Source organism: Canis lupus, chromosome 1, assembly GCF_048164855.1.
Source record: "Canis lupus baileyi chromosome 1, mCanLup2.hap1, whole genome shotgun sequence".
Taxonomy (NCBI): Eukaryota; Metazoa; Chordata; class Mammalia; order Carnivora; family Canidae; genus Canis; species Canis lupus.
This window is the reverse complement of record NC_132838.1, coordinates 55,395,409-55,410,939: the sequence shown is the minus strand read 5'-3', so window position 1 is coordinate 55,410,939 and position 15,531 is coordinate 55,395,409. Positions and strand designations below refer to the sequence as shown.

Sequence of the window (15,531 nt, the reverse complement as noted above, 5' to 3'; positions counted from 1 at the left end):
CAGGTGTAGAGATTACTAAAAATAAATAAATAAACTTTAAAAAATAAAAAAGAAATATATCAATAATTCCATCTTGGAGAAGGTGATATACATAGGCATGAAGTTTTCTCTTTGCTGGAAAGAAAGAATGGAGCTGATCCCAGTAGATCTCACTGGGATATGACCGTAACTGCATTAATTACACTGATCTCCTGGGTTACATCATGTGGGTTTTTCATTTGAGATTTTAAAGCCTCTTATCTCTCAGTACATCCTCTCTCATCCTACGCATCTCAAACCCAAAGTGAAAAATGTTTTGAGGAAGAGAAACAGTGTAGCAATAATGGTCTATTGGGAGAGCCCCTGGTGTGAAGCCTGGTGCTCTATCACCCTCTGTGGGTTTTTACTTAGCACTATGTTTAAAGCTGTGGTAAGGGATAAGGTCCTCCAGCCCCTTTGCACACACATCCTGCTGCCCCAGAGCTCATGGCATCCCCGCAGAGAGCTGTCTGTTCCTTGAGGAAACATCCCTGTGGCTGGACCTAGTGGCACACACTTTCCATACACATCGAGTTATGAGGCTCTTTGTAGATTCCTCGGTGCCTCTGAATAAATCCATGGATAGCGACTTTGTCATCTGTCATTAGAGATGACTTGTTAGAAAACACATCACAGAAGGCAAGTTTCAAGATGAAGTGGGAAGGGCCCAGGAGCCAGGTGTACAGCCTGCCCCTCAAACACGGCGGTCGGAGGCCAGGGCCCCTTGCCTCGGGCCTCACAGATGCTGCTTTCCTGGGGGGCTGGGGTGGGGGGCCTGCTGGCGTTGGCTCACCCGGAGGATGGGGAGCCATCAGGAGGTGGGAGTCACAGTCTACCAGCCGATGGGATGCTGTGGCCTTCCAGTGGGATCCCATGGCCCACCAGTGGGACGCCTTGGACCTCCAGTGGGACCCCATGGCCCTCAAGTGGGACCCCGTGGCCTGCCAGTGGGACTCCGTGGCCCACCAGTGGGACCCCGTGGCCTGCCAGTGGGATGCCATGGACCTCCAGTGGGACCCCATGGCCCTCAAGTGGGACCTTGTGGCCCGCCAGTGGGACCCCATGGCCTGCCAGTGGGATTCCATGGCCCACAAGTAGGACACCATGACCCACCAGTAGGATGCCATGGCCCACCAAGCCCACAGCCCTCCTCTGGGTGAGGGAGGCCCTGCAGAAATGCCACTCTGGGGGTCAGTCTTCAAGTCACTGCTGTCAGGGAGTCTGATTTACGTGGACTGCAATTTATAAAAATGCCGTCAGATGAGAGCCTCACGGAAGGCTGGAAGGGAAGGTGATTGGAAGGGACAACAGGCAGCCAGGGAAAGAAAGACAGACCCATGAGAGGCTGAAACAGAGGGGAGCATTCATCTTATCTCAACCACCAAAGCCAGTAGGAGTGGAGGTAGTAGAAGGCGGGATTTGGGGTGTAAGGGAAAGGGGGTGCCTCTGCTGTGTTTCCCATGCTTCCTCTTGTCTCTTCACTTGGTGCTGCCCCGAGACCCTGTGCAGATGCCCTGTCCTGGCCGCCTGTCATTCCGGAAGGAGGGAGGGCCTCTCTCTGGGAATCGTGCATCCCACAAACGGTGGGCCAAGGGCACCTGCACTTCCAGCACTGGGAATGACCAGGGTGGAAAACGGATCTTGGGCAACTGAGCCCATCTTTCCCCTACTCCAGTGTCGTGTGTCCCACTCCTGAAATTTCAGAGCTGCTACCTGCTGTCTCAACATTTCACCCAGCGGGTTCCCTTATCTTCCCCGGCCCTCATCCTTCCTGCTTGCTCCCGCCTGTCCGGTTGTAGACTTCTTCCTAAAGAAAGGCGTCCGGGTTTTGTCCGGATTCCAGCAAGTGCCCATAGGACCAGCTTGGTTTCCACTCTCGCTGGGAGTGGTGCGGCTGGACTGAGTGGCTCAGCTTATTTTTAGCCCTTGAGAGATGGAGAGGAAACTTTTTGTAGAAGCTGTTTCCTGAGAAATGGGCCAGACACGTGTGGCCGGGCCTGTGAGCACGCGCTAGCCAGAGCTCACGCACGGCCCAGGCCTGGTGCAAGGGCAGCAAGGCCACCTGCAGGGGTCTAGGGTGGGGGGTGGGCACCCAGGGGCGGGGGGCACCTGCTGGAGGCCCGGCCCCTGATCCCCTGAAGGAGCCTCCTGACCTGTCTGAAAGGAGGGGTTCTTCTGTAGAATCTGTGGCTCTAGTCATTCTCACTTCATATGAGAGGTGCGTGCAAAGCCACCTGCCCCCTGGGTTTCTGCACTGAGCCGCATTGTTAGTTGGTTCAGCAAGCTTTACGGTGAACAGAGACCCCAAAGCTGCACAGACGATGCAGGAGCTCCCTGAGGGATGGACCCCCACCTCCCACCTCACCCTGTCTGTCTTCTGTCCTCCCTGCTCCCCACCCCCCCCAACCTGGGCTCTTTAGGGCATCTCCTCTGGTCCTTACCTTCCAGAAGAGGCACAGAAAGCTCTTCTCTCCACCTCGAAAGCACTCCTGAACTTCTCTTTCTAGCAGTACCCTAGACTGCGAGTGGCACACTCTCCTGCTAAAAACAATTAATAGTACTGGATACATTATCTTTCTTAAAATATGTGAATATAGGGACACCTGGGTGGCTCAGTGGTTGAGTGTCTGCCTTTGGCTCAGGTCGTGATCCCGGGATACCGGGATCAAGTCTTGCATCAGGCTCCCTTTGGGGAGCCTGCTTTTCCCTCTGCCTGTGTCTCTGCCTCTCTGAGTGTCTCTCATGAGTAAATAATAAAATACTAAAAAATAAAAATGTAAATGCATTCGTGAGTTGGGAAGTTAGGAGCAAATATTCAGAGGTCAAAACTTGTGTTTGAGTGAGAACCCAGAATTAGAGGACAGTTGAAATGGACTGTGTCCTGATGGCAGTTGACAAAGCTGTGAACCTAAGGTGACCTCGTGGCCTCACAGGCAGGGGACTGGTGACAAGTCCCACTGGGCCTCTTACCCACTCCTGCATGAAGGAGAACCTCAAGGAGGGCGCGTCGCCCCATCCGATGACTCTCATACTGCCTCTCAGCTGTCTGCCATGGGCCTCCAGAATCAGAGTTCCAGGGACAGGTGCCGTCTGGAGACTGGCATGAAGCCCCACGACAGGGTGAGGTCCAAGGGGGTGACCACAGGGCAGGAGGCCAGGGATGGAGCCAGGCGTGGCAGGATGTTGGGAAGCAGGGAGATAAGGAAGGAGGAAAGGAGACAGAAGAGTGGGGGGGGGGTAGGAGGGGCCCCCAGAGCAGCATGTCCTAGACGCCAGTGAGGAAGACAGAGGAAGACAGAGTGGCGGGTCGTGCCCGTGCTGCGGGGACTGGTGGGTCATACCGTCCTGTGGAGACTGGCGGGTAGTGCCTGTGCTGGGGAGACTAGCACTTCTTTTCACTGAGTATCCACTTATGCTGGTGGGATGCACAGAAGGGGGACAGGGAGTGCTGGTGTGAGCCATACGAATTGGTGATTTCTAGAATGGAGTCTCCCCCCTGTTCTGGAGGTGAAGCTAATTTTTGCCCAGTTTTAATTTTCTATGTCTTTATCACTTATATTTCACAACTTTTAATTTGCACGTGCTTTTCATAAATATTCTCCCTTTAACAATGACATGAAAAGCTAAGTGAAACCCACTTCTGTGATCAGAGCTAGGACCCCATCCTTCACAGACCCTGGACTCACCGGCCTTGCCCCCTCCTAGAACCCACCCATTTAACTAGTTCCTAGCTCCCAGGATGGTTCTGATGCAAGTGGGCACCTGGCTGGCCTGTCCCCACCTGGGACCTGCCCATTTAACTAGCTCCTAGCTCCCGGGGTGGTGATGCAGGTAGGCACCTGGCCAGGTTGAGAACCTCTGGAACAAGATGTGCCTGCTGTCCAGAGGAGTAGCTGGTGGTACTCAGCTGTGCAGACACCGTGTGACGTCAGCCTCTTGCCCACCTGAGCTTCCTGCAGGGCTATGAGCTCTCCACAAACCAGGGGAGCGCTTACCTGCTGTCGTTGCACTGACTGTGTCAGGAGTCCAGCGGGGCTTGTTGGGCAGGACTTGCTCACAGTGACTCAGAGCCTTCATACTTTCCTCGTTCTTTTCACACATTTATAAACCACCTGTTTAACAAGTCACTGTGTACCCTTTGTGGGAATTGGTATCCTGCATGCGAATTGGTGATTTCTAGAATGAAGTCTCCCCCTGTTCTGGAGGTGAAGCTAACACTTGCCCAATTTTAATTTTCTATGTCTTTATCACTAATATTTCACAACTTTTAATTTGCATGCGCTTTTCATAAATATTCTCCCCTTAACAATGACATGAAAAGCTGATGCTTCAGCAAGGAGGACATTCTGAGGAAGTGATCTTGGTGAAGGGAGGAGAGGATGGCGGTGAGGTGTTCCGTACCCGGCCGTCTTCATCACCATCTGAGGCCCACCAACCCCTCCCCACCACTGCTGGGACACCTGTAACAGGAAGCTCTGTGATGCATCAGAAGTGCAAACACAGTTCCACAGAGATTTTAAAAATTCATTGTCACAAATGACCTTGTCACATATTGACATCATTTAAACAATTTATTTATTTACTTTTTAAGATTTTATTTTTTTATTCATGAGAGACACAGAGAGAGGGAGAGGCAGAGACATAGGCAGAGGGAGAAGCAGGCTCCATGCAGGGAGCCCGATGCAGAACTTGATCCTGGGACTCCAGGATCATGTCCTGGCCCCAAGGCAGGTGCTAAACCGCTGAGCCACCCAGGGATCTCCTGAGCCACCCAAGGATCCCCTAAACAATTTATTTCTCTAGCTTTTATCTCTTACGTTACAGCTGTTTTGAAACCCTCTTGCTTGTGGAGCAGGCACCTGACCATTGTACCATCATCTCAACAAATTTCTCAAGTTATTTAAAAAAAAAATGCACATTCACAGTGATGAATTTGGGGAATACAGGTGAGGTCTGGAGCCGACAACCAAGAAAGAATTCTTGAGACGTCTTTGGTGCAAAATGGTGGTTTTATTAAAGCACAGAGACAGGACCCGTGGGCAGGAAGACCTGCTGCCCCGGGCCTGTGAGGGGCAGCTAATTATACACCTGGGAGTTGGGAGGGGTTTGAGATAGCTGTATTCTCTAAGGAATCTTGGGAGCAAGGTTTCCAGGACCTTGAGGGGGCCAGCTATTGTTGGGATAAGGTCACTTATTACCGTCTAATAAAACCTGAGTCATGAGACCCTTCAGATGTCTATCAGTGGGCCATGTGTTTGGGGGATGATTGCCAACATGTATCTGGGGGCATAGCGATAAAGGGAAATTCTAAAGGAATTTTTATATGTTAAAGTAGACTTACAGGCTCCTGGGGGTCGGACTAAGATTGCCTTCTGCCCTTAGCAAAGTATGAACATCGAGGCAGTTGAGTCCGTAGAGGAAGGTCCCTTTTGTCAGTGTGCTGCCCCATGCTCGTGCCTTGTCCTCAGCTAGCCCTGTGTTCCCCCATCAACAGGAGTCACGTTAGAAACCAAATATTTAGTGCCATGTGTAGAGCCTTTAGCGACAGAGTTTATTTTCTTAAGGGAATACCATTAAAATCCACAGGGTTCTGGATAAAACAGCCTGCCTGGTAACAAAGAAAAGGCATTTATTTCAAAATGAGACCTGGGTGATATTATAATGCTAGTTGCCCTTTAGGGCAATGATCATTCAGAAAATAGGATGTTCCGTCTGGAAACAGAGCAGACATGCCTGGGCATGTTCCCTCCCTGCCTGGGTCTGTTTGCTGTGCACGTGGGCCCCTGTGGTCAGCATTGGATCAGGCTCCCCTCCCCTCCCTCCCCTCCCCTCCCTTCCTTCTTTTAAGTTTTTGGGAAAGAGAAAAACCAAGTATCCTCAGGCACATCGAAGCCAGAATGTCACTACAAATGCAAAACTCTAAAATCGAAAATGTTGACACTCTTGATTCCTTAGGGATAATTGAGATTCTTTGCTCTTAAAGACCTTACTGATTTTATGTGAGAAACGAACTGCATTGCAATGTGATCAGGGAAGAGCATCCTGAGGTTTCTGACACCATCCTCGGAGGTGAAATTAGCTACGTGCTTTGGGTACGTTTGCTGTAAATTCTTGGGCAGCAAGAATACACAAAACTTGAAGTGTTCTGAGAGACTTGTCTGTCAACCTTTGATTTGAACTGGGAGGGAGTGTGGATGGGAGGGCGGAAGGCCGCTGGGAGACTGGCCCCTGTGTCCTTAGAGAGGCACGAAGTCAGCTTCACGGGTGAGCAGGTGCACCAGGAGCAGGGACGGGGTGGGAGTCCGGGGTCTGGGCACCATGGGCTCCCACTAGACCAACGCCAGCTGACAGTGTCCCAGTGGGTGAGTGGCCTCGTTTACGGCCACTGCAGGCCCCTGGCTCTCCACAAAGAGAGGCTGAAGAGGAGGAATGATCTGGAATATTCATAAAACACAAGCGTCCTGTGAAGTATGATCCGGGAGGAGACCTGCAGGCCAAGCTAAGAGCCCACGCCCCTGCCAACCCCGGCCTCCTCGGCCGTCCACACCGACACTGCGTTCTCTTGCCCACCCTGGGCCCGCAGACAGTGTGGAGTTTTATATTTCTATTCGGCGCCGTGCCTGTTAATGAAGTCATGGGACGATGTGGTTTGGGGAATCATTACCTGGCTCATACTGTCAGTGTTGCATTACCACGGCTGCATGATAGCAGTTATTCAGGAGGGAAATCGGGGTTCTGGGGGCTGTGTTGTGCTGTAGGAGGGAAATTGAGGTCCTGGGGACTGGGTTGTGCTGTAGGAGGGAAACTGGGGCTCTGGAGGCCAGGCTGTGCAGTAGGTGGGAAATCACGGTTCTGGGGGCCAGGCTGTGTGTGCTGTAGGTGGGAAATAGGGGTTCCAGGCACCAGGCTGTGCAGTAAGAGGAAAATTGGGGTTCTGGGGGCCAGGCTGTGCTGTAGGAGGGAAATCGGGGTTCTGGGGGACTGGGCTGTGCAGTAGGAGGGAAATCGGGGTTTCAGGGGCCGGGCTGTGCTGTAGAAGGGAAATCGGGGTTCTGGGGGGCTGGGCTGTGCAGTAGGAGGGAAATCGGGGTTCTGGGAGCCAGGCTGTGCAATAGGAGGGAAATTGGGGTTTGGGGGGCCGGGCTGTTAAGTAGGAGGGAAATCGGGGTTCTGGGGGGCCAGGCTGTGCTGTAGGTGGGAAATCGGGCTTCTGGGGGCCAGGCTGCACTGTAGGAGGGAAATCAGGGTTCCAGGAGCTGGGCTGTGCTGTAGGTGGGAAATCAGGGTTCCAGCTGTGCTGTGGGTGGAGGCTGCGCTGTAGGTGGAGGGTGGGCACTGGGCCCATTGCCGGAAGGTGCTTTGTTAACAGAAAAGGGCCATTTCGTTCTCACTTAAGGGACAAAGAATCTTCCATTTGTTCTTCAGTTGACACGTCCACAGCAGAAAAGGCTAGCATGTACCGTGGAGAGTCATTTCGGACCTCAGCTTTGACCTTGGTCTGAGTGGGAAATTCAAGTCTGCAGCAGCCGCACTGAGTGCAGCGCTCGCGGGAAACCAGGCAACACCCTGAAGCCCAGGTTCCCATGGTCCTTCCCCTTCCCGTCCTGGATGGAGAGAGGTTCCCCTCCAGAAGCTGCTCGGTCTCCTGAACCTTCAGGGCCTGGAACTCCCGGAGGCCTGAGTCATAAAGCGGGGCTGTCCTCACCTGCGACCACCCCCACCTAGACTGCAGTCTAAATGTGATCCCCGATCGGGTGACCCTTGCCCCCAGATCCTTACTTATTTATTCAAGAAGTGATCACAAATCTATGACATTCCAATTGGTTGTCTCCTGAGCAAATCGTCCCTGAGAATGTGGAATTTGGAGTGTTCCCTTTAGCATTGGAAGAGAAAAAGCGACAGATTCTGGGTCGGCTGCTGACCTGCAGTGAGGGTTTGCAGTGTGTGTGACCTTGATCCAGTACAGGTGACGTGGAGATAAAATAATACAACTCGAAACTTCTGAGAAATGAAGTCTTTGTACCCTTTAGAGAGACCCCTGTCATGTAAATTATTGCTATCATGATTTCACTTGAAAATATCTGCTAACATATTTCACTTGAAAATTCCGCTAACATAAGGGGAGACGTGGTGGCGTCCTGGCAGCCTGCAATTGGAAACCCATGTCCAACACGCATAGCTCGAGGCCTGACTCAGACTGGATCTCTACTTCAACACAATGAGAAGTCCTGAGTGCCCAGAACACAATGTGCGTGTCATTACCGGTCACTATTTTTAGATGGGCTTTTCAGCCAGCCCGTTCTGCTAATCTGCAGCACCTAGCCTGATGCCAAGACCGTAGGGCAGGGGGTGAACCATCAGACGGATGGAGGGGTTGGAAACCGAGTCTCCAGGAAGCAGAGACAACGACTCAGCAGCAGTCAGCCTCCACTGTCAGGATGAACACCTCCTTCCTAGTTGTCCGATTCCAGATTGCTGGCACTGGGCGGATCGCATACCCAGGTGTAAGCGAAGTGCTGTTATCTTTGGGGACGGGAAGTTCTCTGATGAAAAAAAATCAGTGATTTCTGTCATTGTGTTAATTTATAGAACAAGGACTTTTTTTTTTTTTTTTTTCCTCCTGGGAAATCTTGCTTCTGGACTGGTGGAAAAATCTCGTCTGACTGATTCTTCTGAAATATAATCTATGGGAGACCAGTGAGATGCCCTGTGCTTGTGGAGGAGGAGGGGGAGGAGGACACGCACTTGCGTTATAGCCAACCGCAGCCACGTAGGGAGTCTGTAAATGGCCCTCTTCAGCACAGCCCGGTAGACATTAGGACAGGTTCTTGGAGGTTCATCCTGTCCCATAGGTTCCATGATCATCCCCATCCCAATGTTTGCCCGAACTGTTAGAAGCAGGCTGGATTTCATGGAGAGCTCCTTTACATGTCCTTGAGATGAGACCAAGTGACAAAGATCCATGTGGGAAAGAACCAAGTAACAGCTCCCCTGGCCTGCTTCCAGAAAGGAAGCACAGATCAGGATGATGGTTTAAACTCTGTGATGTTGCATGTGTCCCAGCACGTCCCGCTGGGAAGGGTGCCCTCCATCACCAGAGACAGGAATCTCTGCTACTTTTCCCCAGTTTCCTACTCCAGCCCAAACCCTCTCTACAATTCCTAATTCATGGAGGCTCCCAAAGTCGAGCTTTCTTTGTCCTGCCAACTCCTGGCAGATTTATTGTCCTTTTGTCTGTAAAGAATAAAAACTGCCTGCTCTGGTCATTTCTCTAGGTCTCGGCTTTGCTATGGGGCCTCGGTACACATGGTACTTTGATTTCTTTCCTCCTGTTAACCTGTCTCATGTGAATTTAATCCTTGATCCGGCCGGAAGATCTTGAGGGTAGAGGAGGTTTTCCCTCTTTCACCGCGGTCCTCAGAATCCGTAACATCACCTTGTGCGTGGTGACCTGAGCGTGAGACGGCAGTGTGGTGGATCGGGGAGGCTGCTGGTGGTACACTCACCGGGTGCTGTGCTCTCTTGCAGGAGGAAGGCACCGTCAAGGAGATTGACATTAGCCACCATGTCAAGGAAGGGTTTGAAAAGGCCGACCCTTCCCAGTTTGAACTGCTGAAGGTGTTAGGACAAGGATCCTACGGGAAGGTAAGTTGGGGCTCCAATTCCCTCTGAGTGGGCCACACGCTCTATGGTGGGTCCCCGTCCCAGGTGGAAGCACCTGAGTGTCTGGGGCGGCAAGCGATGGCAAGGTTGGCTCCTGGGCTGAGGAAGTGAGCCCCATGGGCCCACCCCGTCTGCAGGCTCCTGTGTTCGTGGCAGCCCATGAGCACTTGGCACGGTTACGACTATCTCGCAGAGCTGTGCAAACCAGAGCTGCATGGGCCCAAGTACCCAACATTGCCCCAGACTTCCCTCAGCATCTCCTCATCACCATGGTGAGGACAGTTCTTGACCTTGAGCCGAGGCCTCTCGGAAAGCACACACCCAGCGAGGAGGAAGAAAGTGGCATCCTTCAGGACCAGCCATGATGGTGCTCGGGAGGCAGGGAGGCTGGGCCTCGCCATCAGGCTTCTCTGCTTGCCCTCTGCCTCGGCGGTGTGCTTACTCTCTCGCTGAGCCTCAGTTTCCCCATCTATACAACGGGGATGACATAACCCATGTGATTATGCTACAACAGAAGAAGGCCTGATCCTGTCCAGCAGTTGCCTAAGCTGTATCTGCGCTTGGAAATCGCGCCCTTTCCATGTCACTGATAATGTGCGGTGGGGCCGACCCCTGCCAGGAAATGAGAAGTGGTCGGCTCTTCACTGGGGCCACGTCCAAGCCCAGCAGGACGTCAGGGATTCTCCAGTTGTGACGACGTGTGAGTTTTTCCAGCACACTGTGCTCCTTCTTCTGCATCCTTGCGTGACTGTCAGGAATCTGTAGGCTCTGACAGCGTGATGTCTGCAACATCCAGGCCCAAGGAGAACGGTTCAGTGCCTACCTTGTCTGCAAGCAGAACGGCGGCCTGGAGCTTTGGAAGACTCATTTTTATATGGAATGTGGACATTCTCCATAGGACTTTGTGCCAAGATGAAATCTGCTGCCTGTTGATTTAAGGCACGAGTAATAGAACATTCGTGATGTTCTGGAAAGTCTCTTACAGACCATGAAAATTTGATTCCTTGCAAAATTTGTCTTTTGGCCTGTGTATAAGGTAGACTTTTTCTGTTTTCTTTTCCACTTCCCTACAGTGACGTGGGAAGGAGGTGTTTGCACGGATGTACATACAAACATAGTAGTTTTGAACTGCACAAAATTTCCAGGATTCACAATTTTGTATCCAATAAGAATGGCTACTTAATGTGGATCATAAGGTATTTTTGGAAGCAGGGAATGAAGATCTCAATCTCTTGCAGCGTGAGGAGTGTTACTAAGAGCACAAGGCAAAGCCTATTTATGCGATAATGGAATGTCCGCCGTTAATTAGAAATGTCAGAAAAAAGAAGGCATAATTCTTTCTCTGAGAACTATGATTTTGGAATAAAGACGAGCAAATTCACAGACACTTGCCACATGTTGTTTCCTGAGAATAGACTTGGACGTGCAGCTCATTATCCACCAAGTGGTCCTCGTCTGCAGCAAGGGCGCAGCTGGGGCTGCTGCAGCCACTGCCTTCTGATTGGGTCCCTCAGGCCTCCTGGTCACCACCGCCCACCGCCCCCATCTCGGGTGCTTGGTGACAGATGGATGGGACAATGTTTCCAAGCTCAATGGAGACACAGGTCTGGGGCTCTAGGGAGTCTGTCCAGAAACTTCACTGGGCAAAACCTGCCCTTGAAGATGCCCTCCTCAGATACCTGGGGTTAATGATAAAAGAAGAAAAGGCTTTGTGCAAGTACCTCCAAATTTCGAACTTTGAAAACCATTCTTTGGAAAACTAGTGAAATAATGAATGGCGCTTGGTGGGCCCTAGAAGCGAAGACCAGGACTCCCAGTGGATGAGAGGCAACCAACAGACAGAACAGGGCTCTGGAAAGCTCTCAGAAGTGCCCTGGGATGACTTGGAACCAACACTAGGCACTAGAGAGCCACAGACACAAATTACATTTGTCCACACAGGGCTGTAGCTGAGCACAGAGGGAGCAGTGGTGCTTGGACAGGAGGAACAGCCTTGGCCTCAGACAAAGCAATTTCAGGATTGAATCGGGAAAGCAGTGAAATTCTGGAAGGTACGGCACAGGTGTCCAGGTGTGTGATGCAGACCAGGGGTTCCTTGAGAGTCTGCAGGCAAGAGAGGTGCTGGAGCCACCAGGAGAGTCCGAAAGTGACACCGTCGCCCTCTTCCCATCCCCTCACCTGCTCCTTGAGGTCCCTCAAGTGGATAAACACTAGGGGCCAGCGTGGCAACATTCTTTTCTTCAATAGAAGAATTTCTTCAATTCTTTTCTTCAAAATATTCAAGGGAAAGATATGCAGATACAATTCCCACACTCTGAGAAGGGATTAAACCAAATAAATACACGCCCTTGCTCTCCTATCGCTTAATTGATAGCATGTAAGAGTGGGTCTTTAAATGCCTCCTTTTGAGGACACTGTCACCCTACATCCTCTGAAAGCGCACGGCACCTCCCAGTTGGCTGCTCTGTCGGAGGACACTGCAGACTGATTGCGACGTCGCAGCTCTAAGAGCCGAAAAGTTTGCTGAGAGAGTCAGGCAGTGGTTTTGCTGATTATAGTGACACCTGAAGATCTGGGGAGACTTAGGATGACAAAGCATCCGTCTCCACGTGTCCCCACGTAACGCCTTTGCATGTCACATGCTGAGCTGTTGAAGAAGCGGTCGGGAGTGAAATGGGGACCCTGTTAAAGCCAGCTAGGTTAGAATTGAAAAATCGGTGACCATATTTGCTGAAACTGCTGGAGTTATCCAGAACTTAGTTCACTGCATCCAAATGTGTTCCTGAATGACACGCGTCCAGCTTAAGAGGAGGCTGCACGGGGCGCCGTAGGGAGTGGCAGCCTGTGGCTCGTGAGCCCTTCTCTTCACTCATGACCAGGTTCACCTGTGGCATTGGTTGCTCCGTAGTTTGTGCCCTAAGCACCGGCTCCATCAGGTGCCCTGCCTGTCCCCAGGGTCCCCCCCGCTGCGGCGCCCATGGTGCGCCCAAGGCCCGGCACCTGATGGGGGCTTCGCGAATGCTGTGAGAATGGAATGTCTTCCAGTTCTTTTCAAAAATAAAAGTAGAACTCTTTTAATATACATATAAATAGCCATCACTGTCAATCATCTTATTTTTAAAAGCCTGAAATACAACAGAGAAGACGGTTTCATGTGTGACTCTCCACGCAAAATTTGATGTCAGTTATGCTCCTCTTAGTGGTCGGCAGCCCGCGTGAACTTGGTTTCCAGTATGGGTTTCCACTCATCCCCAAGCTCGTACATATGCTCTCACATATGTTCACGTGTGCATCATGCACACCCTCCTGACAGTGCAGGGGGAGAGGTGGACAGTGGGATGAACATGCAGGCAGGAAAGGTGGTTTCTGGATATGGCACATTTTGAAAGAAAGGTTTTATTGTTGCTACTGGTCGTCTGACTCTAAGAGTGCCCTGCCCATCTGGGGCTAACCAGTAGGCTTCACTGTAAAGAGTCAGTAGGTTAGTGCCCCCCAGCTGAGGCTCATGGGGGACTTGAGCCAGGAGCCCCCGGCTCTAGCTCTGCGGTGACCCTCTGCTCCAGAGGTCACAACCCCTCGCTGCTAGAGTCTCAGCTGTTTCGCCGGCAGCCCCTTCCCTGCCCCAGACACCCCATCCCTCACCCTCACAACTTCAGGACACAGCTTCCTTTCCTGGGTGCTGGGCACCAATGCTCAGGTCCTGAGTGGGACCCCCACCCTCTCCAGGATGCTCACTGGGCTGCTGCTCATGACCTGGATCCTGGCTGTCCCCACGTGCCCACACCAGCCTGGGGAAAGGCCTTGGAGGCATGAGGGGATCCACCGTGTGACCAGACATGCTGCAAGGCACATGACTTCCCATGAGTCAGAGGGCTCAGAATGTCAGACACGAAGTTGTTCTCTGCACACCCACCCTTCTGACCGCAGCTGGTGCAGCTCTACTGCCCGTCGGGAGGCCCGTCCCCAGCAGAGCCCTCGTCGATGTAAGCACAAGACTGCAGGAGGCCTGTCGGCACAGAAGGCTTGTCCCCAGGGCTCTGCAACACAGCCAGGTCCATCCAGCCAATAAGCGCAACCACAAGGACACATGCACACACCTAGACACGTCCTGTGTCCCCCAAAGATGAATATCAATGCTCAGGGACAGAATAGTCCAAATCCAAAAGAAAAGGGGTAACCGACTTCTGTCCGTGGTTGCGTGGGCCCCCACTCCTGGAGGCAGCATCCAGGGCCAGCCTGTCCCTCCCACCCCCATTGTTCTCTGGGCCAGAGGAGGTCAGTGCTCATTGGCACTGACCCCGGTCTAGGGAGAGAACTGTGACCCAAATGCCGGCAGCGGTCAGGAAGGAGCAGGACAGGGGCTGTCCTGGGGCCAGGACCCACTCGGGGTCAGGAGGCAGTGTGTGGTCCCCAGGGCACACGGTGAACCCAGGACAGACACCGAGAGTATCTGGTGAGGAAGGCAGACCTTCTGCTCAGGAGACACCGTCCTCAGCCGTTCGCTTCCCCTTTGCCCTCCTCCCCAAGTGGGGAGCTGTGGGAGCCAACCCCATGTGCTGGTCTGTGTCCTCTGTCCCCACCGTGACCCTACAGCCCCACCCCCAACCCCATGTGCTGGTTTGTCTTCTGTCCCAACGGGTGACCCTGTATCCCCACCCGCCAACCCAACACCTGGTGGAACTGGCTTCCCCTGGAGACAGGTGCAGTAGCAGGTCTTTCTGGCTTCATGAGGCTCCATGAGGCAGGCATTTTGGGGAGTGGGTGGGTCATTGTCACCCTTGTGGTGGCGCCTCCACTGATAACAAGCATCACTAGCGTGGTGGTCTCTAATGCCCCAGGAGGGTGTGTGTGTGTGTGTGTGTGTGTGTGTGTATTTATCTTACTCTTTCTGTTCAACATCATGCCTATGACCCTAAACTCACTCAGCCCCTCAGTTTTCTTTTTGATTTTCCTCAATGTGACATCTCAAAATGTGTTTCAAAAATGTCATTAAGGATCCACACAAGTATATCTAAGAGCCATTTAAAAACTAACTCTATTTTTTAAAAAAAAGAAACTAACTGTATCTATAAATTTAACTCTGCCAAAGCTAAAATTTAGGTGAAAAAGCTCAAAATAAGAGAACTCAGCTTATCTTGAGAATCAGCGTCTGTTCATGTGATTGGCAATAACTATCAAGGTAGACGTCACAGCGGGGTTTTACAAAGGGATATTTAGAATAAACCAAATGATCTCTCTTAAAATTTCTGGGCGTTTTTTTGTTTTTCGAATTGCCTGGCCTTTATTTTTTTCCCCAGAAAAGTGATATTACCCATGCTAGAAAAGGTTTAGTGGTACCAAGAACAAACGATTCTTCACACAAACACATAATGCTGTTTTGTGTCCTGGATGAAACCTGTCCTGGCAGCCTAGATGTTGGAGAAAATTTTGTGTTTAAAATTTCCTCGGGCAGCCCTGGTGGCTCAGCAGTTTAGCGCCTGCCTTCAGCCCAGGGCGTGATCCTAGAGACCCGGGATCGAGTCCCACATTGGGCTCCCTGCATGGAGCCTGCTTCTCCCTCTGCCTGTGTCTCTGTGCCTCTCTCTGTGTGTCCCTAATAAATAAATAAAATCTTTATAAAAAATAAAATAAAATAAAATTTCCTGATAGCATATTTATTTCATTGGATTTTTCCCCTAAACTCCCTTGTATATCCCCTTGTCAAATCAAATAAGGAAAATGAGTTCAACGTCCTCCCAATTCCCGATGTTGTGTGTTCTCTTTGTCAGGTGTTCCTGGTGAGGAAGACCAAGGGATCTGACACTGGGCAGCTGTACGCAATGAAAGTCCTTAAGAAAGCTACCTTGAAAG

At 51.6% G+C, this 15,531-nt stretch overlaps 1 protein-coding gene across 7 annotated transcripts in view; it reads left to right on the top strand.

The window, feature by feature from the left end:
* The window catches only part of RPS6KA2 (ribosomal protein S6 kinase A2), a 345,946-nt gene that overhangs the window by 241,483 nt on the left and 88,932 nt on the right, over nt 1-15,531 (top strand). For 5 of the 7 annotated variants that reach the window (XM_072830504.1, XM_072830506.1, XM_072830518.1 and 2 more), the window contains 2 exons: nt 9,547-9,663; nt 15,450-15,531. In XM_072830504.1, coding sequence (XP_072686605.1) covers nt 9,547-9,663; nt 15,450-15,531 — 199 coding nt within the window. Of the gene's footprint in view, nt 1-8,441; nt 8,523-9,308; nt 9,328-9,546; nt 9,664-15,449 lie in introns of those variants that run through there. The other 2 variants (XM_072830520.1, XM_072830536.1) reach the window with 2 other exon arrangements.